Below are 23412 nucleotides of genomic sequence, written 5' to 3'. Positions count from 1 at the left end.
CTCTGGCTGCCTCTTCCTATCACTTCTCTCCATTCACCAGCTCCGGTGCTTAACAATTCTGCCTGCATGCTCTTCCACGTTGCTAATAAAAATGTTAAATAAAGCCAACCCCACGGTGCCTCCTCCTTGGGATGCTGAGCAAACACCCTGGCAGTGCCTTGCACTTTAATCTCAACTCCTCGTTCGCAGCCCCTCAGCAGCTCTGCAGCCCCCAGGGCGATGCCTTCACCCAGACGGGCTTCCCTGGGAGCTGGCTCCAGATATTTCCCTGCTGCAGAGGAGCCTGATTATCCCGAGGGGTCAAACCTGCAGCCCCACATCTCATGAGAGAGCTGTCGTGGTCCACAGGCTCCCCAAAAATCAGTGAGCGTGGTTACACGTCCTTCCACAGCCATGGCACGGTGGATGGAGGGACACTTTGCTTTTAACAGCTGTGTCAGGAGATAAATCAGCTTCAATTCCACTTTTAGCTGGACCCAAAAGTGTTTGCAATTTGCTGCTTCTAAAGGAAATGAGGGTGCAGGAGGGCCCAGCCCCACTGGGGCTGCCTTGCCCCAGACCCACAGGACAAGGGGACCCCATGGAGGCTCAGGCTGTGCATTTTCTAGATGATAACAGCTCTGGCAGAAATATAACATCCATTGTTACAAGCACCCACAGTAGAATAAATACCAGGCTCCTTATCCCTGCTTGTGATGGGTGACAAGGCGAGAGCCACAGGTTCTCATTGCCACAGGTCATCATATGGACCCCGGGCCACATGATGCTGCTCCCAAATCTGTTAAAATGAAGAACAGGGAAGGGACTGTGCCGAGGAAGATGCTTTCTTTTTGGCACATCCCGCACTAAGAAGTATTTGCCGATAAGCTGATAATCAGGTGGCCCGGCCACCCCCGGTACGTTAGACCTTGCTGCTTAGAGAATATTTGGTCATACAGCATCTCCATTAGGAGTTTGTAATCCGCTATCACGGCATTTGAGAGCCATTTCAGTGTAAGGAGATTTTTATTAATGGTTCATGAGCCTAGAAGTCAAAATTGACTCTCAGAGCAGATTTTAACAGTTTGTGCAGCATTTATATGTTTATCTGTCTGTTTGCCACCTCTTCTAACCCCACCATCACCTCCCTCCTCTCTGCCACAGAGCAGAGGTGCAGCAGCATTAGCAGCAGCAGAGAGACAGCAGGCTCTGATTCCTTTCCTTTCCTTTCCTTTCCTTTCCTTTCCTTTCCTTTCCTTTCCTTTCCTTTCCTTTCCTTTCCTTTCCTTTCCTTTCCTTTCCTTTCCTTTCCTTTCCTTTCCTTTCCTTTCCTTTCCTTTCCTTTCCTTTCCTTTCCTTTCCTTTCCTTTCCACCATTCTTTTCCTTTTCCTTTTCCTTTTCCTTTTCCTTTTCCTTTTCCTTTTCCTTTTCCTTTTCCTTTTCCTTTTCCTTTTCCTTTTCCTTTTCCTTTTCCTTTTCCTTCATTCTCTATTTCCCCTTCATTCCCTTCCCTTTCTCTCCCCCTGCCCCCAGCACATCCCCTCACCAGCCCAGCCCCTCATGGTGCCCTAACCACAGCCCCCAGCCCCTGCACAGCCCCTGGCACAGGCAGAGCTGCTTGAACCTGCAGGCACTGGTGCTGTGGGCATCGCTGTAGCCATCTGTGCTATGTGCCCTTGTATACATGTCAGTATATATCCACAGTGATACGTACATTTAAACAATAGGCATTTATAGAGACTCCTCAATAACTGCATTTATACCAGGGGTTGGTGCCATGTGGGTTTGTAGATACGCATTGGGGTGTGTGTTTGTGCTATCTGCTTTCTTAGAGTTGCATTTCTACGTGCATGTTTATGCTCTATGCATGTGGCTGTGCACGTTGATATCAGTGTTAGTGCTGTGTGCATTTATAGACATGCACCGTTTCGCTCCCCACATGTCTATGGAAGGGGTGTGGGGGTTAGGCATGGGGGCTCTGCAGCCTGTGGGGGGCTTTCATCCATCCCCTGTCTTTGGGAAAGGGAGAGGAGGGAGGTAGCAAAGTCAGGGGTCCTTCTGCTGTCCCCTCTCCCTTCTCAGTCCCCAAATCTGGATGGGGCCCAGGACCCAGCCCCAACCCTCCCAAAGTCAGACCCAACCTCAAGCCCAGCCCCAAGCCTCCCAAACCTTACCCTCCCTCCAGCTCTCCTCCCCCAGCCCCAAGGCTGGGGGGGGGGGGGGGCTTTGGGGGTCCCTCTACTCCCATCAGGGAAGCTCTGCTGTGAGTCCCTAAATCCAGATTTAACCATATTTATCCCCCATCTCCTTGGAAACTGGTAGCCCTGGGCATGTCGGGCTCCTCCTAAAACGTGATCACCCCAAAACTCATCCCTGTTTTGGGGCTCTGCCCCAGCTGAGCCTGGGGCAGGGTCAGTGATGCCTGGCAGAGGGCTGAGCAGTCAATAATTCCCGACTGTTTTATTTGTTTTTTCATTTATTTATTTTTTTTTTCCTCCAGTGGGAAACTTCACCTTGCAGAAAGGGAGAGGATTGGCTTATATATGTAGCTTTGGGGGTTGGCGGCACCTCAAATCTGACACACGGCTAATCAGCTCTTTGCCCCTAAATCTGGCTTCCCGACACTAAACTGACAAGGTGCCCTGGCTTTCCTACTGATTGTATTAGATGCAGAGTCCCCTTCTGCAGCCTCAGTTCAGAGGAAAGAAATTTAGCCAGAAGGAAGACCTAAAACATTAAAAATGAAAAAGGAGTTAAAACATTCTTTAAATAATATATTGTATTTGCCGGTTCACCTTGGGATTTTGCCCTTTGCCCACATGAGTGCCCATTTACATTAAAAACAGAAAACAGGTAGAGACAACGTGAAACGTGCAAAAGGCTGGGCAAAATTCAGAGAAATTCCTGGTGCGAATTGGCTTTTCTGATAAAAGTGAGCTCCAGCTGAAGGAGCTCATCCCTAAAAGATGGGAAACCACTCAGGAAAGAACAGCAAAAGATAAGATGGGAAAAGGAAAATGGTAAGAGTGCTTCTAAAGAGGCTTAAAAAAAAAAATCAAATGCCCACAAAACAAAGAGCTTTTCCAGGCAGGTGCGGTGCTGTGCCCCAGTTCAACAAGGATTTGGTTTTATTGAGTGTATTTTGCTTGAATAGTTTTTTTTGGGGGGGGTTCAACTCCATCAGCTCGCACCACGACAGCAGAGCACGGGAACCTCACGCCTTGCTGCCTGGGAGCTGCTGGTGGTGGGGACCCGGAGCCATCCCGAGGCACCTCCCGAGCCTCCCCTGTGTGTCTTCCTCTGGGTAAGAGCCACAAAAATGCACAAAACTGGGCACCGAGCAGCACAACATCTTGCCTTCGTCCATAGCTGGCCACTTCGCTGAGCGCCAGAGGGTGCTCGGCGTAAGGGATAACCACTGCTGGCAGTTTGGGGGCCCAGTGGTGTGTAAATAGAGACAACCAAAGGAAGGAGGCTCCTTGGGCATGCACGGACCTCATGAGGGGCAAGAAAAGCTGAGGGATGCTCAGGGCTGTGATGAGACATCATGATCCCTGCTCCCGGCGCTACATGGGCACCGCGGTGAGGTGACGGTGGCCACGGGTGCCGCGTGCTGGTGCCTTCAAGCAGCTTCACGAGCAGGAACCTGCCGGGGACAGGAGCACAGAGCAGGCTGCTGCCTCCGCCTTCCTCTCTCTTTCCACCAGTTCATTTGTTTGCTGCATTAAATCCAAACCAGCTTCAGGGCTCACGCAGTCCCATGTGCACACGTGAAGGAGGGACATAAACAGCCACCATGAGAGAGGACATTTGGGAAAGGTCTAATCCAGATTCAGCTCGTGACATTGTGGCTTAAAAAGCAGTCCTCCTCCTTCCTCAGGACCTCAGCTATGACACAAATCCTGCACGATGCTCCCTGTCCCCCTTTTCCACCCGGATTACCCCAAGAAGTTCAGGGCTCTCCCTAAACATGGCTCACAAATACCATCCCTCCGCCAAAGGATGAGATTGGGGAAAGGGGACAGGTTGGAAACACGTGTTGTGTTTTTTTTTTTTTCCCTTTAAAAATCGATCAATAAATAAATATAACCTTTCATTTTGCTTCTTTCACTGCCCACAAAGAAATCCCCAGGCGGATTTCTTCCCCCTGCCCACGGAACCAGGCAGAGCCGGCGGCATCGCCCCGCTCAGCCCTCGCGGGCGCGATGGAAAGGGAAGACAACCATCGAGTGTGCTAGAACCATTTTAATATAATTATACATATCTGCCAAATCCAGGAAAAAAAGGTTTATGCATATATATCTTTTTTTTTTTTTTTTTTCTCAGTTAACATCTGCAAGCATAAACGACAATGAATTTCTCGGTTTAAATTCATCCAGGTCAGAGCAACTGCCCGAAGTCCTGTTTGATTTGATGGCTACCGCCAGCATGGCCGGCGGTAAGTGAACTCCAGAGGAGCTTAATGTCCTTGGGTGGTTTTTTTTTTCGGTCTTTTCTCTTTCATTCAAAGACAGTTTGTTGTAAAAAGTTTCAGTGCAGTTCACCTCTGGTGAAAGGCGATCATGTATTTTTTTTTGTGGTTTTATTTTTTTTTTCTAATATATTTTTTTTTGTATTTTTAAAAAGATGATAATAGGTAACTCAGTTGCTCTGAATTTCACTTATAATTATAACCTATTTAAATCACAGCAGAACTCCCGCTGGTGCGGAGTTCGTAGTTGCATACAATACAGGAGATCACAGTTTTGAAGTCTAGCACAGATTAAAAACCACAGATGTACCATTTATATAAGACACACACTGATTGTCTCTTAAAAACTACATATTGACTCCTTATGAACATTATTTTTTTTTTCTTTAAATAAAGTAGTGCAGCTAGGACAATCAGTCACACAACCCACACAGCCCTGAACCAAGTTCTCTCGGTGCCAACTTGAGCAAGTTGGGCATGAAACAGTTGAATGAGCTCGAGAGAGAAAGAAAGAGGGAGGGAGGGAGAGAAAGAGGGAGAAAAAGAGAAAGAGATGCTGTCCATTCCGAATATTTTAACCAAGGGTTGGCTAACACATTGGAAACCTCTGGGTGAAGGATCTTTCCACGCACACACAAAAAGAAATAAAAACCTAGACTTTTTTTTTTTTTAAACTGGCCCATAGGTGGAACGATCTCCCACCTCTTCCAAACAAAGAAACCCAACAATTTGCCTAAAACTATAAAGAACACAGATTGGTCTGTCTGTTTTCTGCTCACTAGATGATCTGTCCGTTTAAGGCCTTCCTCCTCCGTTTTCCTCTTTGTTATTCCTTTTCCAGAGCGTCTGAGCAGGAGATGAGTCTGAACGTGGTCACACCAGCACTGTCCCTCTTTTGTTGCTGTTGTCGTCGTCGGTTTTTTGTTCGTTTGTTTGTCCGTTTGTCCGTTTTAGTTATTTTCTCTTTAATTTAACCAAGACCTGACTAAAACTGGAGCGTTCGGCCCAGCGTGTTCGTTCTCGTCGCGGTTTCTCGTACGGTCACAAAGGTTCCCCGCGGGCCTTCACAAAACCTGGAACTTCCATGAGGATGTCTGGTCTTTATAATCCAAGCAGTCAGCATTGAAGTTTAACTTCCAGGAGGCGGTTTGGTCTTTATAATCCAAGCAATCGGTGGTCGAGTTAAAGCCCAAACTGGAGGCCCCGTAGCCCTGGGTGGAGAGGGAGGCCGGAGACTGGTTGAGGTGGCTGGTGACCGCGTTGGCACCCATGGGACTCAGGGTGGCCCCCGGTCCGGGCAGCTGGTGGTGCATAGGGGTCAAATAAGATCCACAGTCCATCCCTCCGAAATAGGAGGTCGAGCCAGCGTATCCTTGGCTGTAACCTGAGGCCTGGGTGTAGGTCATGGGGTAGGACCTCTGCATGCAGGAGGAAGAGGTGGACAGGGGGTCAGAGAGCGGGGAGATGGACGCCGGGCTCCAGATGGACACGGGGGCGCTGCTGCTGGAAATGGTGGGGACCGAGGTGCTGGAGGGGGGCGTGAACTGCCCGCTGGTCCCGCTCTCTGAGCTCACTTCCCGGGCCGGGGAGTTCTTCTTTTTGGCCGGCCGCACCTTGTTCTGGCCCCCATTCTGCTGCTGCTGCTGCTGCTGCCGGCACTTGGCCCGGCGGTTTTTGAACCACACCTGGAGACGGGGAGAAAGGGAGGGGAGGATGGAGGGATGGAGAAAAGCCTCGCCTTAGGGACACGCAGGTATCCCAGGGCTGAGAGCCAGCGCTGGGGATGGGGATGGCTCCGTGGCCAGCGGGGCTTTGCAAGGCTCCCCCTCCCCGAGATCGTTAGCATTAATACTAACGAGGGCAAACAGGCAAACCAAAATGCTTAATACAGTCACTTTTGGGGAAAGCAGAGGGGGACACTCCCTTTTTGCAGCTTGCCAGCCAGTGACCCCCCAAAATCACCATTTAAGGCCTGTTGAAGCCCTCGATTAGAAACAATAGAGCAAAGGGGGGAAACAATTAGGGGAACAGAGGCAGGGGTTTGGGGGCAGTTGCAGATGTCTCATTTACCCCTAAACAGGCTCTCTGCTCTCCACCCCCGGACAGGGGTGGCCCCCAACCCACCTCAGCCTCTCCTAGCAAGGTGCTGTGGGGAAATGGCTGGGGTCGAGCATGGGAGGGGGGTCCTGGTCCCCATGGCTACGCTCTGCAGGGACACAGCCCCAGGCAGCTCTGTGACCAGGGCCATCCTTGCAGAGAGGCGAGGGGCACGAGCAACACAGGAGCTTCCCTGCCCCTACTGAAGGGTGCCCTGGATCCGTACTGGGGGCAGCACAGGTCCTTGGACCCTTCTCCTGCCCCACAGCAGCACCACCAGGATGGTGCTGCTAGGAGGAGGCACAGCCCAGCCTCAGCAGAGGTGTCCCATGGCCTCCCCTCTCCAAAACCCCTCCAAAAGCAAAGGAAGCCCCTGGTTCGTACTGGTGTAAAAGGGCACCCCAGCCCAGCAGCAAGGATGTGGGGGGGGGTTGGGGAAGGAGGGATGCTTTGTGGCCTCTACACGTGCCTACGAGACCAGCTGGGATGTGGCCAAAGCAAGGTGCAGGGCATGGGGATGTTGGGGATACCCCCCCAAACCAGGATGACCGAGGGGTCTGCACCAATCCCCAGAGCTCAGTGAGGAAGGGGAGGCTAGGCTGCAACCCAGAGGGGGCAAATCACCACTCTGACCACCCCAAACACCCTCACCCATATGTGAGCATCCCTCAGGGGCCCGATGGGGCTGGCCCCATCCTCTAAAACAGCCCCAGTGGGCTGGGGTCTGGGGGAGGACTGAAGGGGGGGAAGCAGACAGGGCCCCCCCCCGTTCCTACCTGCACTCTGGACTCGGGCAGGTTGATTTTCAACGCCACCTCCTCCCGCATGAAGATGTCGGGGTAGCGGGTCTTGGCAAAAAGGGCCTCCAGCACGTCCAGCTGCGCCCGGGTGAAGGTGGTGCGCTCCCGCCGCTGCTTTCGGGGGGTGGCTGCGAAAGGAGCCGGGAGCCCTGGCTGTCACTCAGTGTGCTCAGCCCCCGAGGGACCCCTCCAGGGACCCCCCCAAATCCCCGCCGGCTCTCCCCGGTGACCCGCAGCCAGCCCCCAGCCGCATCCTTGCGGCAATCCCGGCGCCTCCACCCCAGCCCTCCCTGCAAGAGGCTGCCCCCCACCTCCAGCAGCGGGGTGGCCCCGGTTTTGCAACCCCATAGAAAGGTTATAAAGGGTGAAAAAATTAAAAAAAAAATAAAGTGAAAAAGGAAGGGAGAAAGGGGGACCCCACGGCACCGCGGCTTCTGCTGGGGGAAATCCGCGGGGCAGAGGGGACAAAAAGGGGAACGGGGGGAGAGGGGAGAAAAAACGTGGCTTACCGGGATAACCGACGGACGGGTGCAGCAAATCCATGCCCGAGGTTGTGAGACTCAGGCCATTGACTGCATAAGGTGGTTGCTTAAGATAAGACATCATGCTAAAGTTGTAGCGGGGAGGAGAGTTGGCCGAAATCCGGGCGAGGGGGAGCCGCCCAAGCGCCCTGCCTGCCCCGGGCGGTGCCTGGGGGTGCCGTCGGCCGGGGGAGGCCGCCAGGTGCCTGCGGAGGGGAGAAGGGGGGGGGGTCAGGGAGCTGGCTGCCCCCCGGCTTTTATCCCCGTTGCCTTCCCCCGCCGATCCTCCAGCTCTTAAACCGGCCCCCAGCCGGATTTGGGAGCCGGGAGAGACTGAGCAGATAAACGCATCCCTCCCCAAAAAGACAGGGAGGGAGGGGAGGGCAGGGGAAGGGGGGGGGCACGTCCCATCCAGTAATTACTGCCCGAACAAAACCCCCCATGCCTTCAACTGCCCGCATTGTACGGCTGCCCGGGGCATTTGCATAGGATTCCCGGCCGGGCACCAGCTAATTGTCTCAAGCAAAACTTGATTGGGGCCATTCGCAGACACAAAGAACCCCTCGGCTAAATAAATAATGCAGATAACAAAGCCCAAGGGTGAGAAACAAAGAAACAATTCAAGAAACCTATCTCTCCCCTAGTCTCTTGCAAGGACTTTAATTATCCCAGGTTTGGGCAACATTCAAGCCTCCCCCCCTGCCCTTCCCCCCGACGATGCCGCATTTCAGAGCTCAAATGCCCGCTCGGGCAGAGCCAAACTTTTCTGCTCTACCGCCATCAGTCCACGCCTGCAGTAATTTCCACCGGCCATTTGCACCTAATTAGTACTCCGGGTAATTAGATTTGGAGGCAAGTAACAGATTTATTAGGCTTTCAAGAAACTCTTGATGACGGGGCTGGAGCTAAACAAACACCTCGCCGAGCGGCCCCGGGGGCGGCCAGCGGCTCCCCCCGGCTGCGGGCACCCCCGGGGGGGATCCGCAGTGGGACTTGGGGGACCCCCAGAACCAAAAATACCCGACGGGGGCCAGCCCCTGGCTCCTGAAAGGGTTAAGGTTGGTCCCCGCTGAAAAAGTGGATTTTTAATATATATTTTTTTTCGCCAAATCTCGCCTTTCCCTCCACGCGCGGCGGCCGTCGGAAAAAAACGAAGTCGAGCGCAACTTTTTTGCCCCGAAACCCCCAAAAGTCGATGTTTCGGTAAAGAGCGGCCAGGGGAGCGGAGCCGTAGCTCCGGTAGGGCTGAGAGATGCCGGGGGGCTCCGGCAACCCCCCCCCTGCACCCCCGCCGCCTTCCCCATCGCCATCCCCGGCTGTGCCGAGCGGCTCCGCGGGCGCGCATCTTGCGCGGCTCGGCCTCGCTTAACGGGAAGCAAGGAGCCGGGCCCCGCTTTTAACACCGTGCCCGGGGGGGGGACACGAAGGGGATCCGCTTTGCCGGGGGGGTTACCCCCGCTCCGCACCCACACCGGAGCCGCCGATTTGGTCGCCACCGGTTGCGCGGGCGAGCAAAAGTGGTTTCGGGGCGCATTGAAAAACGAGCAAACGAACCCCCCAAAAATTAAAAACACTTCAAAAAAATAATAAAACGAGTGTTCCCACTCTTTCCCCTCAATCCTCCTGTCCTCGTAAAGGCGGCGGAGCACGGCCAGGAGCCACCCGCGGAGCCGCTCGTCCGCGGCCGCGCAAGCGGGGAGCAACGGCTCCGCTCCGCAATCTGTCACCTTTCCCCCTCCTCCCCCCTCGCTCCGCAAAGATCCCGGCTACCAGTTGCTCTGCCCTCGCTCAATAATAATTACCCCGTCCGAGAATTAATTATAATAAATGTTTTCTTGATAAACTAACGAGATAATCCGGGCGGCACACGCTCCCTAATTACGGGCCACCGGCCCCAGCCCCGCTGATGGCCCGGGCTGATTAATGCAAGGCAGCGAGCCGCGGCCGGGAGGGCAGGATGAGGCCCGGGCAGCCACGGCTCCATCCTCGGGCGGGGAGGAGAGGGGGGCACGGTGCTGAGACAGGACGGGGAATTTCTTTTGCTTCGCCTTTCCCCCCCAAGAGCTCGTTTCCACCGCGTTTCTTACATTTATTTTATCCGATTTGTAATTATTTTCCCCCAAAGGGAGGATTTGGGGTTGGTGTTTCCCAGCACGGATTTTTTTTTCCCGCTGAGGGGGTGCCGGGGAAGGGCCCCCCCGGCTCCGCGCTTCGCCCCCGGCTCCTGCGCGTAGCTCCGCGGCCCCGGCCCCGCTCCGGAGCGGCCAAACGAAAGGGTCTGCCGGGGCCGCCGAGCCTTTTGACCCATCTCTGCCTCCCCACCGCCACCCGATCGCCTTCCTAACCGCCTTTAGTTTATTATTTTTATTTATTCTTTTACTAGATTTGCATCTTTTTTTTTTTTTTTTTTTTTTCTCTCCCCTTTTTAAAGAAATAAATAACACCGCTCAACTTCTCGGGGGATCCGAAATCCAAATCAATCTCGGCAAGCGGAGGAGGTTTTGAGCTCTAAGGAAACTTGTGCCGGTGCACAAGGACTTTCCCGACTCTTTGTCAGTGCGGTGAGAGCCTGGGGATGGAGCCTGGGGCACGGAGCAGGGCGCCTTGCGCCCCGGCGCTGCCTTGGGGAAACGCGTTCCCACGGCCGATAACAACAATAATAGTCAAAATAATAAAATCGGGGAGGTGGGAAACACCTCCAGCCCTCTTCCGAGCTGGCTGAAATTCTCTCAATCCGTTTCACCCGCCCGAAGCTCCGGCCCAAAACGCGCTGCCCGTTTCTCTCCCCGGCTGGTGCCTGAGCGCACGGATGGGGGGGTCCAGGGCGGCAGCCGGAGTGGGGGAAATTTCTCCCCGGATATTTCTAATTTTCCAAGTTCACCTCGGGGCCGGGGAATAACGAAAGGCCAAAGGATCAGGCCGCGGAAAATAAAACACCCAAGGAAATCGCGGCGAGGAAACGCTGCCCGCAGAGCAGCGAGCCCGACCTCCGCCTGCCCACGGGGAGAGGGGAGCCGTGGGAAGCTCCGGACCGTCTCCTCTGCTCCCGGATTCGGCCCTTTTGCATTTTGCATCATCCCCTGCCACCGGAGCAACCTTCCTCCACCCGGCCCGGTTCGGCCCGGCCTCCCCGGAGCATCCCCACAGCTCTCCCGGGCAGCCTCCCTCTCCCTACGCCGCTTCCCCCCGCACACACACTGTTAAAAAAAAATAATAAAAATAATAACACTAATAATTTTCCCCTCCCTCCCGCTGTATTTCTGCAAAATGCCCCCCCCCCCCCCGAGCCTTGCCCCCCCCCTCCCCTCCCGGGGGGAAGAGGCGAGCGGGTCCGACTTACCTGCGAGCCTCGGGCAGGGCGGGGGGCGAGGGGCGAGCGGTGCCGGCCGGGTCCTCGCCAAATTCAGGGCTCGGGCTGAGCTAGGAGAGAAAGCACAAAGCGGGAGGTTAGAGAGCTCGCCGCATGCACATGCCCACGACATCGGAAGGGGGGGGTTGGGGGGGAGGAAAAAAAAAAAATGTTTGAAAAAGAAGAATAAATGGGGGAGAAAGGGGAGGGGACGGTGCGGGAGAGGGATGCGGGGATGCTCGGGGTCTGGGCTCGGTACATACAGAGCTGGCCGGTGCCGGAGCTGGTCAAGTGATTTTATTTTTAATAATAGTGGCGGGGTGCGTTGGAGCTGAGGTCTCTACCTCTCTCGGGGAGCTTTGCTGAGAAAGCGCCTCTCTGGCAACTTTTTGACGCAAACTCTCCAACCAATGGCAGGGAGAGAGTGATTGACACATCTAAGCCAGGGGGAAAATAATAAAAACACACAACAGGGGGAGGAAAAAACAGGCCGCTGCTGTACCGGGGGGACAATCAAGCGAGAAATAACAGCCACCAAAATGACACGAGAATATACATTAAAAGAACCTGCTCGGTTTAAAAATATACATTATGGAGCGCAGCGCATGAAGTCATTGTCCAAATTAACGTGATGGACGTTAAGCACGGATCGCGTTAGCCTATTGCCCGGGGACCGAGAAGAAGGAGGGGGGGACGATAAAAAGCTGAGGGTTGAGGGGGTAATAATAACAACAAAAGATATTAAAATATATAAGTAAACATTGCGGGGGGGCGGCGTGGAGCCTTGGCTGAGCGGAGAGGAGCTGGGAGAGGGGAAAGCTGTAGGGGAAACCTGTCCAGGGGTAGGCAGAGTGGGGTAAGGGGGTGCCCCAGCTCCGGCCCCCCCAGGCCCTACCGCACCCACACGTCTTTAAGTCTGTATTTAAGATATATAGAGACGGCTGGTGGTGCAGGACGAGACTTCTGCAGCAGCGCTGCGTTTGCCTTGGCAAATATGGACGTGGAAATATTTTCGGAGGAATAAACTCGGTGCAGGAGAGGGGGGCCGGGGGGCTCCCCGCTGCCAAGCCGAGCTGAGCCGTGCCTCTCGCAAGCACCCGTCCCTGCCCAACTTCTCCCGGGTAAAAGAAACCCGAAAACGAAGCTTGGGGACAAGGCAGGATCAGGGGAGGCTCGGGGAAGGAGCGGTCAGCCCGGCTCTTTCCTCACTTGTGACAAGAAGGGAAAACGCAGCGGCTCCCTCGTTTTAACGGGGTGACCTATGTTAATGAAGTTATAGCAATTAATTCGCCTCTTTGTGGCTCTCTCCGAGCCTGGCTGGCTGTGTGCAATCAAATGTGGTTGTCCTTGGACTTAGCGCAACCACCGACCGCTGCCGGTGCAGCCCGAGCTGGCGCTTTGCAGGAGCAGGTTTGGGATGCTCGGGGTTGGGTTGCTGGGTTTTGGGGTTTTGTTTCCGTATTATTATTATTTTTTTTTTTCCTCCCAGAGTGGAGGAGGAGGAAGGAGGGGGGCGAAGGGAAGGAGGGAGGAGAGAGGAGGGGAAATTAAAACAAACAAACAAACCAACAAACAAAAATAAACCCCTCGCACAAAAGCAGCCGCAGCCCGGCGGAGCCGCTCCCACACTTTGGACGCTTTTTTTTTTTTTTTTTTTTTCTTTTTTCTTTTTTTTGCCAGACTTCGCGGAAAGTTGGTGCCCGGGGGCGGCCCGGCTGGGGGCTGCAAGACCCCGGCCTCCCCGGTCCCCCCGAGCCCCCCCGAGCCCCCCCGATGCCGCTCCCCCTGCCCTCCTCTGCGCTGCTCCTACACTCCTTGGGGTCTTTTTTTTTCCCCTTTTCTCAGAGCCGTGATACTTTTTAGGGGCTTTTCGATTGTTGGTTTTCTTTTGGGTTTCTTTTTCTTTTTCTTTTTTTTATTTTTTTTTTATTTTCAGGTGGGGGAGGGTGGCGAGGGGCGGCTGCAGCCCCCTGCCCCATTGCAATCCCCCGCCTTGTTCCCCCCCTTGCCACACTTGCGCAGAAATCCGCGCCGGGAAAATCCTTCCCTCTCACCTCCCCGCATGTCGGCACGGCCCCTCAGCCTCTTCTGTAGCAGAGCAACAGTAATAAATATCCCGATTCAACCCCCCCCACCCCCCCCCCCCCCACCCCCCCACCCCTTTTTGCCATCGCCTCCCGCCCCCACATATTATTTAATAACCTTAATCCACCTTGGAAGAATAAGGGAGATAATTCGTTGCCGTGTATCCTGACCAGGAGGGTATTTTCGAAATCGATTAAAAATAAAAGGGAAGGGGGGGGGGGGTGTGTGTGGAGGGGGGGAAACAGACGAGGAAAAAAAAAAAAAAAAGAAAGAAGAAAAAAAGGGGGTGCTCGGGGGCTGGAAGAAGCCGGGCTGAGGCCGCCAGGAGGGCTGAGCAAGGCACAAGCATCGCTGCCGGTGCCTGGGAAGGTGGCCGGGAGCGCAGGGAGGGCAGCGGGCATCGCCACCCGCTGCTGCCGGGGGGCACCGGCACAGCCCCGGCCTTCCCCGGCTCCCCCCGGCCCCAGCAGCCCGGGCTAATTCCCTCTGCCAAGAAAACAAGTGGCAGAGCTGGACAGCGTTACTTAAATAAACAAGGGTCTCTTTAAAATTCTCATCCACTTCAGATGTCTAAAGTAAGATTGTGATGATTTTGTCACGGTTTGGTAAATTTACCCCTTTAAGAGGCTTTCATAAATCCCAGAACACACCTTCAGCCAGATTTGAATATAGATTTAGGTTTTAAAACCCAGAAGCTGGGAACACCGCTTTATCAAAGAGAATTTCCCTTTAGCTTAGCAATGTGTCGGAATGGCTCTCGCAAAGATTGGATCTGAGAGGGGGAAAAAGGGGGAACCTTCTTCCTGGAGCAATCCTGCACACACTTTGCAGCTGCCTCTGCCTCCAGCCTTCTGCAGCTCGTGGAAAAGTTGCACACACAAAAAAAAAAAATATTGCAGCTGTAGGATCTAGGGGCTTTTATTTTTTTATTATTATTTTGATTTTTTTTCTTTTTTATTTTTTTTAAAGAAAACCAAAAAACTTTCCAATCTCTTCTGGTCCATTTGGAAAGCGTTTCAGAGCAGGTACGGTCCCAGAGAGCCAGACTAGCCCGGGCTAACGGGGAGTGAGTGGATCTGTGTGATTTGCACTCTCACAACTTTGTGCTCAGAGAACCAAAATCTGCTTCTGGGATGAAAAGAAAACTCTAACTTCTGCTTCTCAGTAAGTTCTCCAACTTCCGATGCCAACCGGGTTACAGATCCATTCCTTTTTCTCTCTCTCTGCATAGCTGTGTTTCTCTCGTCTCCTTCTCTCTCTCTCTCCTTCTCCTTCCTCCGGTGTAATTTCCAACTCCTCTTTACTAACGCGAGCGTTTTGCGAGGGTTTTTTTTTTGTTGTTGTTGTTGCCGTGTGTGTTGCCCACCCGGCTGATCGCGCTGCGGTTGGGTGTGCTGACAAGGAACCGAGGCATTCGTGCAGGTTGGGCGAAAAGTTGAGGAAGGAAAGCGACCCCCCCAGACCGAGCCGATTTAGTATTTGTCATCTTTGCATCTCCGATCGGCTCCGCAAAGCGCTGCATGCTACGCACTTTTCAGCTTTTCCCCTCATCGGATTTGTGTCTCGTTAAAATATTCCGTACTTTCCTGGAAGTTTATCTGCAATTCAATTGCGGGATTTTTTTTTTTTTCTCTCTCTCTCTTTCGACACTCCCCCCCCCCCTCCCCCAAATTTCCCTTTTGGGGGTGCAATGCCAGAGCCCCCGGCAAAGCCGTGCCACTTCGAAAAAGGGTCGGATTCGTTTAAAAATGCCGGAATGCTAAAAAGAAAAATTAACCCCCCCCCCCCCCCCCTTGTTCCAAGCGCCTGGGAGAGGCATGGCAGAGCCGGCACCTCCTCTGGGGAGGGGGGTGTTTGGGTTTGTTTTCCTGGGGAAAAGAAAATAATAAAAAAAATAAGGCAGCATCTTCGCCTAGATGAAACCAAGTTTCATAATTTGAGTGGGGAGGGCCCAGGGGAGGAGAGGAGGGGATGGCGGAGGCGATCGGGGGCGATCCGCGATTCGCGCAGCTCCTCTCGGGGCCAGGCAGCTCCCAAAAATGATGCCCGAGAGCGGGGAAAGGGAGGTCAGCACCTGGGGGAAGGTCTTGTGTGTGTGTGTGTGTGGGGAGAAGATCCCTCCCCCCCCCCCGGAAAAAAAAATATATAGAGAGAGATAAACCACCAACACAAATGAAAAAAAAGGGAAAAAAAGTCTTTGGGGTGGCTGTGCCAGGGGGTGCGTGGGGTACACGCGTGGGAACGGGGCCGTGGGTCTGTCCGTGCGGCTGTGTGTCCGTGTGCCGCCCAAACTGGCTCTAATTCTGCCAGTTTGCATCTTTTTTTTTTTTTTTTTTTTTTTTTCCTCTCCAGGCCACGAAGTTACCTTGATGAGCAGCTTCCTACAGCAATCAGATTATAGCTCCCCGAGCCAGATATTAAAATAACGGTTCCAGTCCAATATCTCGCGTGTTGGCAAACTTGGGAGAAATGAAGGGGTCGGGGGGAGGGGGGCAGGGAGAGAAAGAGCCAGAAAAAGGGTTTTGTAAGAAAGAAGAAAAGAAAACCGCAGAGAAGCTTTAAACTAGTCTTTCGTTTGTAACCTTTTACAACCTTTATTTCCCGTATATGAAAAGCTCCTTTTATTGAGCCCCAGAAAGAACTTTTTTCCCCCCTTTGGATTTTTAATTAGAGCCCATCAATTGCAGCCATATATATAAGAATCGATATAAAGTAATCCGTGGAGATGGGCTAAGGTTTTAATCGAAAATCTTCTTTGCCATTCTTTGCAGATCTTCTTTAGCCGCTGGCTGGTGGAGAAACAAATGTTCATTAGGAAAATGCCCCCCAAACCCCCAGAGCAGCCCCCCCAACCAAACAAAGCCCCAGTGCAGAAAGCTCGCAAAAGATCAGAAACCAACTGTTGTTGTTACCATGTGAATAAGAAATTACTCCTGTGCTTAACTTCATTCTCCTTTGCAGGCAGTCATTGCTGGGCGGGTTTCTATATGGCAAACTTTAAAAAAAACCAGCTCCGCAGCCTGCAGCTAATTTCCCCCCTTCCCGGACTGCGTGGCGGTGATGGTATTTTCCTCTGGTTTGTGTGCCCGCGAGTGGCTGTGTGTCCGGTAACAAAGATCCCACAAGTACAACACTGCGGGGAAATCCAGACCCCGTCCCCTTGCAGCCTGTCAGCCTCACAAATAGCACACTTTTTTTTTTTTTTTTTTTCCTCAGCTTTTTTTTTTTTTTTTCTTTTCTCTTTACTTTCTTTCTTTTTTTTTTTTTTTTCCTTTTTTTTTTTTTTTTTTTTTAAAGTGTTTTCCATTATGTAAAATTTAACCCTTTGCCTTCACGCTATGGAATATTTTATTTTCCAACGCAGAGAGAAAGGAAGGAAAATCCCAACTCCCTGAAAGCTCCCCAAACCTTCCTCCTTTCTGAAGAACTAGGGCTGTTTTTCTCCAGGGGTAGGAGGGGAGTGGAAGCTAAATATTAAACAATGCAGGCAGCTTCGGGTTTATTTTGGTAAATTAATTGTGAGACGATTCTGGCTCCCGTGTGTTTCTGCATGATTAAACTGTGCTATTTGTTCCCCAAAGCTGCACATTAGCAGAAAGCGCAAGTCTATTTTAAAGCATCATCCTCAGGTTTAATGTAGGCAAACTAGGCTGAGCGAAAAGTTTACCCGAGTAATTGCGGCTAAGAGTCGCCTGTAGTTGTTTTAATCATGATTTTTCTATCTGATAAGTGCGTTTGAAAGAATGGACCCTGCATTTTTTTAATCTGAAGGAAGCGAATCTGACCGTATTTGTACCCCAACCTCGCGTCTTATCTGTATGAAATTTCAATTTATTTAAAAGCCTGGTATTTAATACACTACACGGGCCACATTTAGTTTAGACAAACCCCCCTCTTGTACTTTCTCCGTAATCACGCCTAATGAAAACGTGGGATTTTCCCATTATTAAAAAAAAAAAAAAAGTGAAAATATAATGCATCTTCATTAGGAAAATTGACTGCTGCGCTCAAGACAGTTCTTAATTGAAAAGGCAACCTATTTTAATGGTGTGGTTGAGGAGAAGATTACATACTTTATCCAAACACAAAGACAATTAATAATGAGGAGCAGGCTGCTGCCATTAACTCTAATGTAGTTACATCAATGTCAGCGCCAGCGCCCGTACCTGAGGGGTGCGAGGCTCGTCCCCCCCGCTCCGCCGGGCCTCTGCCCCCCTCCCCGGTGCTTTTTGGGGGATGCACGGCCCCAAGAAGTTGCTCTCCGAGGGGACTTTGGGAGCAGCCGAGCGCAGGACGGTCGGGAGCGCGGCGGTGCGGAGCGGGGGCAGCGCTAAAGCCGCAGTCTGCAAACGAATCCGTGCCCCCCAGCCCGGGGACAGCTCGGGGCCCCCGGCACGATCCGAAAGCTGCCAAACGCGGCCGGTAGCCGGAGCGACACCTGCCCTTCAGGCACCAATTTGGGGCGGAAAAAAAAAAAATATATTAAACTTTCATTTGCTCGGTGTGCCCCTAAAGTGTATTTACGCCGAGCGCTGGCTGTTAAGTGTTTTTATTTCTTTTCTTTTTCATCCATTCTTTTTATTTATTTTTTATTTTTTTCATTTTATATTTTGCTTTTTCTCGTCCTAGGAGGGGGCCGGAGGCTGCCCGGGGCCGCCCGGTACCCGGAGCCCGGCGCCGTGCCCGCGGCTGGGGCTGGGGGCGCGGGGCGGTGCGCGCCGCTCCCCGCTTACACAAAGTCCCCTCCCTCGGAAGGAAAGTTCATTTGGTAACCGCAAATACAAGAATTAAATCACAGCAGCGCAGTTTCTACCAAAAAAAGAAAAAGAAAAAAAAAAAAAAAAAAAAGAGGAAAGAAACAATGATCAATTCTCCCTTGTTGCACATTTGTTTCACTTTTTTTCTTTTTTTTTTTTTTTTTTTTTTTTTTTGGGGGGGGGGTGTAGCCCGGCTGTAGAGACCTGAAAGTGTATTTTTATATTTATTTATTTAATTAATTTTGTGTGTGTGTGTGCCCTCCCTGCCTGCTGGTCCTCCTGGGATGCTGTGAGTACGATGTGGGCAGCCCCCGGGCCTCATCCTGCCTGTTCGGCCTCGGGCAGCTTTGCATTGCTGCCGGGGAGTGTGTGGGGGGGCCGGGGCTACCTGTGCCAGGCCCTGCAGCTGGACAGACGGACAGGACTGTGGCCAGCATCCCCTCGTGGACAGGAGTGGCTGTGGGTGGCTGCCCTCCCAGACAGACAGACGGATGTGGCGATGGGGTGGGCATAGGGCATAGGATGGCACTGCTGTGCCCATCCATCTGTCCCAGACAGACAGACAGAGAGGTAGGAAGGGCATCCGTCTCCTCCAGACAGACAGACAGACGGACAGACATAGCGGTAGGAAGGGCAGAGCAGTGCCCATCCGTCTCCCCCAGCCAGCCAGACGGACAGACGGACGGACAGCTGCCCACGCAGCCCGGCCGATCCTGGTGAGCAGAGCTGGGGGCATCCCAGGTGGGACCAGGCTAATCCCCGGGCAGACAGACAGACAGACAGACGGGGGCCGTGCCCTGCTCACCCTGCCTGGCTGAGGGGTGCCCCGCTAAGCCCCAGGCGGGCGAGGTGGAGCGTGGCCAAACCTCGGGCTGGGGCAGGGCCGGATCCGGCCACGGCTCAAGCAGGTGGAGAGGGCCAGAAGCAGGGGGCTGTGTTCAGCCACCGGTTGGACAAACGGACACGACGGTGCCTGGTTGGGTTTTGGCTGGGAGAGGCAGAGCGTGGTGGGTTCCCGTGGGAGATAGCGGGTCCGTAGCCACCCCATATGGGGGGCTTCTACCTGCGGGATGAAACACACCGCAGCATCCCTCCCCGTGCAGGAGCGGTGGGGTCCAAAGTGGCTGTGGCCTTTAGGAACTGCCCTAACATCCGCAATTGGAGATAAAAAGAAAGTTCCTGCTGGTTCCCTTCCAGACAAATGAGCCTGGCCGCGTCTCTTTGCTCTTTAGCAGCATCTGCCCACCCTCTGCACCTGATTCCTTCCAGGAGCCTTTCATCTCCCTCCGCTGCCTGCTCCCGCAGCCCCGGCTGATCTGCCCGCGGGCTTAATGGGACGGGAGGACGTGAGTCTCCGGGGACAGCCCCGTTGCCACCTCCTTCTTCTCATCTCTGCTCCCCCACGCACTGCATGTCCCCCTCGCCTACTCAGCCAGGAGCTAGTGAAAGGATTTCTGGCATCAGGAGGTTCTGGAGATTTTGTTTTACTGTCCGGGGACGGCAGTGCCAGGGGCTGGTTGTCCGATAATTTCTCTCCGAAGGAAGGCTGTCCCTGTAAGGGGAAGTTGGTGACAGGCTGGTGCATCTCTATGTTCTCTATAAAGAGCAGCAACTTGTACCAGATACACCCAGTTTATCCCTGGACGTGTTTATTTTCATATCAATGGTGCAGGTAAATTCAATACCGACAGGTTGTTGAGAAAAAAAAATCCTTTTGTGCACACTCACTGATAAGTGCGGTGATGAGGTTCTTCCCTTTGGAGCAGAATTGCCTTTTAGGTCTATTTTACATCACTCCTGAGCCATGCCCTGTGTACCCCCAGCTCTGGTTCCCTTTCCTGGATGTGGCTGCCCACCCAAGGTGCCCGGGGGTCCCCATGCCCCCATGCAGCACCGCTGGGTCTGGCAGAGGGCTTGTGGAGGCCAGCTGGGACACCAGGGACATCTCAGGTGGCACGGGACACCTGTATTTAGGCAACAAAGCCATGTATGCAGCTTGAGCTGCTCTACCTTACGATGTTCAGTTCTTTAGCTGCCTCCTGGTGCATGGTGAAGCCTCCTTTAAAGCTTTTTAGGTCCACAGCTGAAATGCAGGAGCCTGTAAAAATCACAACTCGGTCCACGATTTTTACCCAAACTCCTTGTGACCATTTTTTGGTGCCTGGCTTTAGGTCTGATGAAGTGTCTGCCTTGGTCTCCAGGGCATCTTGAATTAATGTGGTGACCTCAAACACCTGGAGAGCCCTGAATTTGGGAGATGCTGATAACCCATCCCCTGAGAGCAGAGTCCTTTCTGAGGGCTCTCACCTTGGCCACCCTAAACTGTGCCAGTGTCTGCCTGTGGAGTATTTTGTGCTCTGGGTGAGACCTGGAAAAAGCCCTCCAAGTCCTCAACTTCTCCTCCTACGTGAAAACCCAGCACTGTCAGGATGAGGTACAGACAGGAAAGCAGACACAACAGGCAGGTAGTTTCCTAGAAGCTATTGCCAGGATTGGGACAGGGATGGGTTCTCAAATGAGGATCTGTGCCATGCGAGGGGCAGGGCCGTGCTGATGTTCCCTGCTCCATCTCATGGGGCTCGTCTTGCTGGAGAGGAGCCGGGGAGAAGGGGCAGAGCTTGGCTCTGGAGCAGCGGTGAGCAGGTTTCTACAGCTCCATATTTAGGGCAATTGCTGCCAGTTAATCTATTCAGGCCACAAATCCACGTTTGATATCTGATGAGAAATTCAGAATGAGTTGCAGTGTTTTCTCTAGTCTGCATAGAACAGACATTTGCAGGCTATGTAAGCAATTTAAATATTTTATTGAAATGCGACATTCCAACCTTTTTTACAAATGTATTGCTAAGAAATGCAGACCATACTGTATAATTGCCCATCTCCCCTTAACTTACTGTATTTTTTTTAACTAAAGAAGCAGAACAAAAGGAAGAAGGTGAACTCCTTCCGCATAGATAAGAATTTTTCAACTGGAGGACAATTTTTCGATAAAATATTTTATTTTCAGGACATCCTGTTGCACTGTAGCTAGTTTCTACCTCTGTGCTTAGATGGTTAAAGGAGTTATATAAAGCCTATTAGGAAAAAAAAAAAAAAAAAGAGCTAATATAAAGACCGAAGGCTCATCATTCAGAAAACCTCTCCAGTGTGAGATGTACAATTCTTACCGATGGAAGACAGAACATTTAACACTAAAATAGAGCTAATTCTGCAGCCCAAGTGCACTTCATTTTGTGGATTAATATTTCTGAGAGAAATGAGTCTCTATGCTCCCACAAGGATGGCTTTCACATTGCAGCACCTTGCCTTGGACATGTGAACATTTTGGCTTCAAAGGTGGCCATTTTGTCAAAACTGCGCATGACTCAAAAATTTGAAGGAATGACCAGGCTTGAATGGAAAAGGCAAAATGTGATGCATGGTTTTGAGAAGTGCGGCTGGGAAACTTGGAGAAATGTAGACAAGGATGTTATAAATGGTAAAAAAAAAAAAAATAGGGGATGTTCAGTAATTTGGTGAAGTAAATTTGGTAGAGTGAGCTGGTAAGAGAACTGCATGCTGAATGAAACTCTAGCAGTTGCTCTATACGTTATCAAATACTGTAACTATGATTCATTACAAAATTAATCTATCATTTGAATACCTTGTCAGTGCTAACAAATGAATTCACACCATACCTGGATGCTATAGGGCTGTATTATGACTTTTTTTTTGCAAGGGAGGAATTGTCCTATAAGTTAAGATCAAGCAAAGAGGCTGTGGGAAGACCAGTCTAGTGCCAAAACATCTTTTTACATCTTGAAAATCCAAGTAACACTCTCAGCATCTCCCAGGGAACGAATTTCAGATGACACTTGAGCTGTCCTTAATGAAGCACCATTTCTGTGGTTTCAAGACCCATGGAGAAATGGGCAAATGGACGGCTCTGCAGGATGTCCCAGAGTGCTAAATTTTGCTCAGGTTTAACTGAGGGATGTGTAAAATCTCATGTGGCTACACATCTGAGACAGATCAAGAGTGCGAGGTGCACATTCTGATAGCAAGCACCAGAAACATTCCCAAAGGGTTGCTTTTGCCCTCAGCACACCAAAAGCTCCCTGACTTTGATGGAGCTCTGCTGCAGGTATAAGACCATGCAAATTCAGGGGCCTAATTTGAATGCTAGCCTTGATTAGAACCAGTTGTGTTTAGGTGAGCCAGTTCCCTTGCTGGGAACCAAGAAATCATGGACTTATACCTCAGTAAGTTCTCACTTTTAGAAAGACAGAGAATATTGACAGATGTGCCTATATTTGCTAGAGGTGGCACAGCCCCCTTGGAGACTTGCATCCCCTCTAAAAAGCAGTAGCATCCTGAGCAAGAGCATGGCATCTTAACTCATTAACATCAGCCCCAGCACACAGGATAATTTGGGCTATATGAGTTAAAGGCTTTGGCAGTTTTCACCTTTCACTGAAATCCCATTGTGCTCTAAACTAGTTTCCTGCTGGTTTAAGCAAAAAAAGAGGCCACGCAGTCGGTGTCTTGGTGACCACAGCAGCTGTGGCTGTGGGAGTGGCACTAGATAAGTCCTCATCTGAGGTCCAATTTTTGCATGTGTGTGGTTTGGGAGAGGGAAAGAGAGGCTGGATTCCAAACTTATTAAAACCAATAAGAATATCACAGTGCGGATCAAATACTTTCAAGTGTTTGTCCCGAAGGAACGTTTATAAATCCATCAAATGTCAGTTTGCACATTAATTACTCTGTGTTTCCTTATGAGTATGGTGAAAGACATTTTTACACTTGCTTTTCCTTTCTGTAATTTCCAGCCTTTAAACCCATTGCTCTCTATCTCCCTTTCCTTCCAGTGTAAGGCAGCCAAACCTGCACATTGGCTCCTCATAAATTGCTTGGCCCACCTGGGAATGTCTCTGCTTGCAAAGTCCTTCCATGAGTGCTCACCTGGCTCATAGCTGGCATAACCCACTCTCTACAGACCCACAGAGAAGCTTTTAGCCCAAACTTCTCCCTAAATGCATTCATTTTAGGCTATTTCTTAGAGAACTCATCCAGTTCCAACCCAGTCACCTACTCTAGAGCTGGGCTTTTTATTATTGGGTTATGTTACTCCTTTAAGCACCTTTTTTTTTTTTTTTTTTTTCCTTCTCTATTTTTGATAGGAAATTTCTATTCCAAAATGAAAAATAAAACTTTAATTTAGAAGTAGTGAAAGAAAGCACACAGTATTTTCAAAATAAAATCTTCCTTAAAGACATACAAATGAATTAAGAATGTTTTATTTTCCAGATTTTGCCCGCACCCATACATAGTTTTGGATAGCATGATTCTCAGCTTTTCTGTCTGTCAAGA

The 23412-nt window shown here is 51.5% G+C and overlaps 1 protein-coding gene across 2 annotated transcripts; it reads right to left on the bottom strand.

Annotated features, from left to right (window-relative positions):
- Positions 1 to 4207: 4207 nt before the first annotated feature.
- Positions 4208 to 8632, bottom strand: OTX2 (orthodenticle homeobox 2). Of its 2 annotated transcripts, XM_084520202.1 has the most exons (4): positions 8499 to 8632; positions 7858 to 8075; positions 7325 to 7476; positions 4208 to 6136 (listed from the first exon to the last, which is right to left on the bottom strand). In XM_084520202.1, the coding sequence occupies exons 2-4, from the start codon at positions 7952 to 7954 to the stop codon at positions 5516 to 5518; spliced, it is 870 nt and encodes a 289-aa protein (XP_084376328.1). In that variant the 5' UTR covers positions 7955 to 8075; positions 8499 to 8632; the 3' UTR covers positions 4208 to 5515. The 2 variants fall into 2 exon arrangements, with proteins under 2 accessions (XP_084376328.1, XP_084376329.1); XM_084520203.1 differs by lacking the exon at positions 8499 to 8632 and having other exon boundaries at positions 7858 to 8093.
- Between the last annotated feature and the right edge of the window lie 14780 nt (positions 8633 to 23412).

The sequence above is a fragment of the Aythya ferina genome (assembly GCF_964211825.1).
Source record: "Aythya ferina genome assembly, chromosome: 5".
NCBI classification, from domain to species: Eukaryota; Metazoa; Chordata; class Aves; order Anseriformes; family Anatidae; genus Aythya; species Aythya ferina.
The sequence above is the reverse complement of the archived record's forward strand: the minus strand, read 5'-3'. Positions and strand labels throughout refer to the sequence as shown.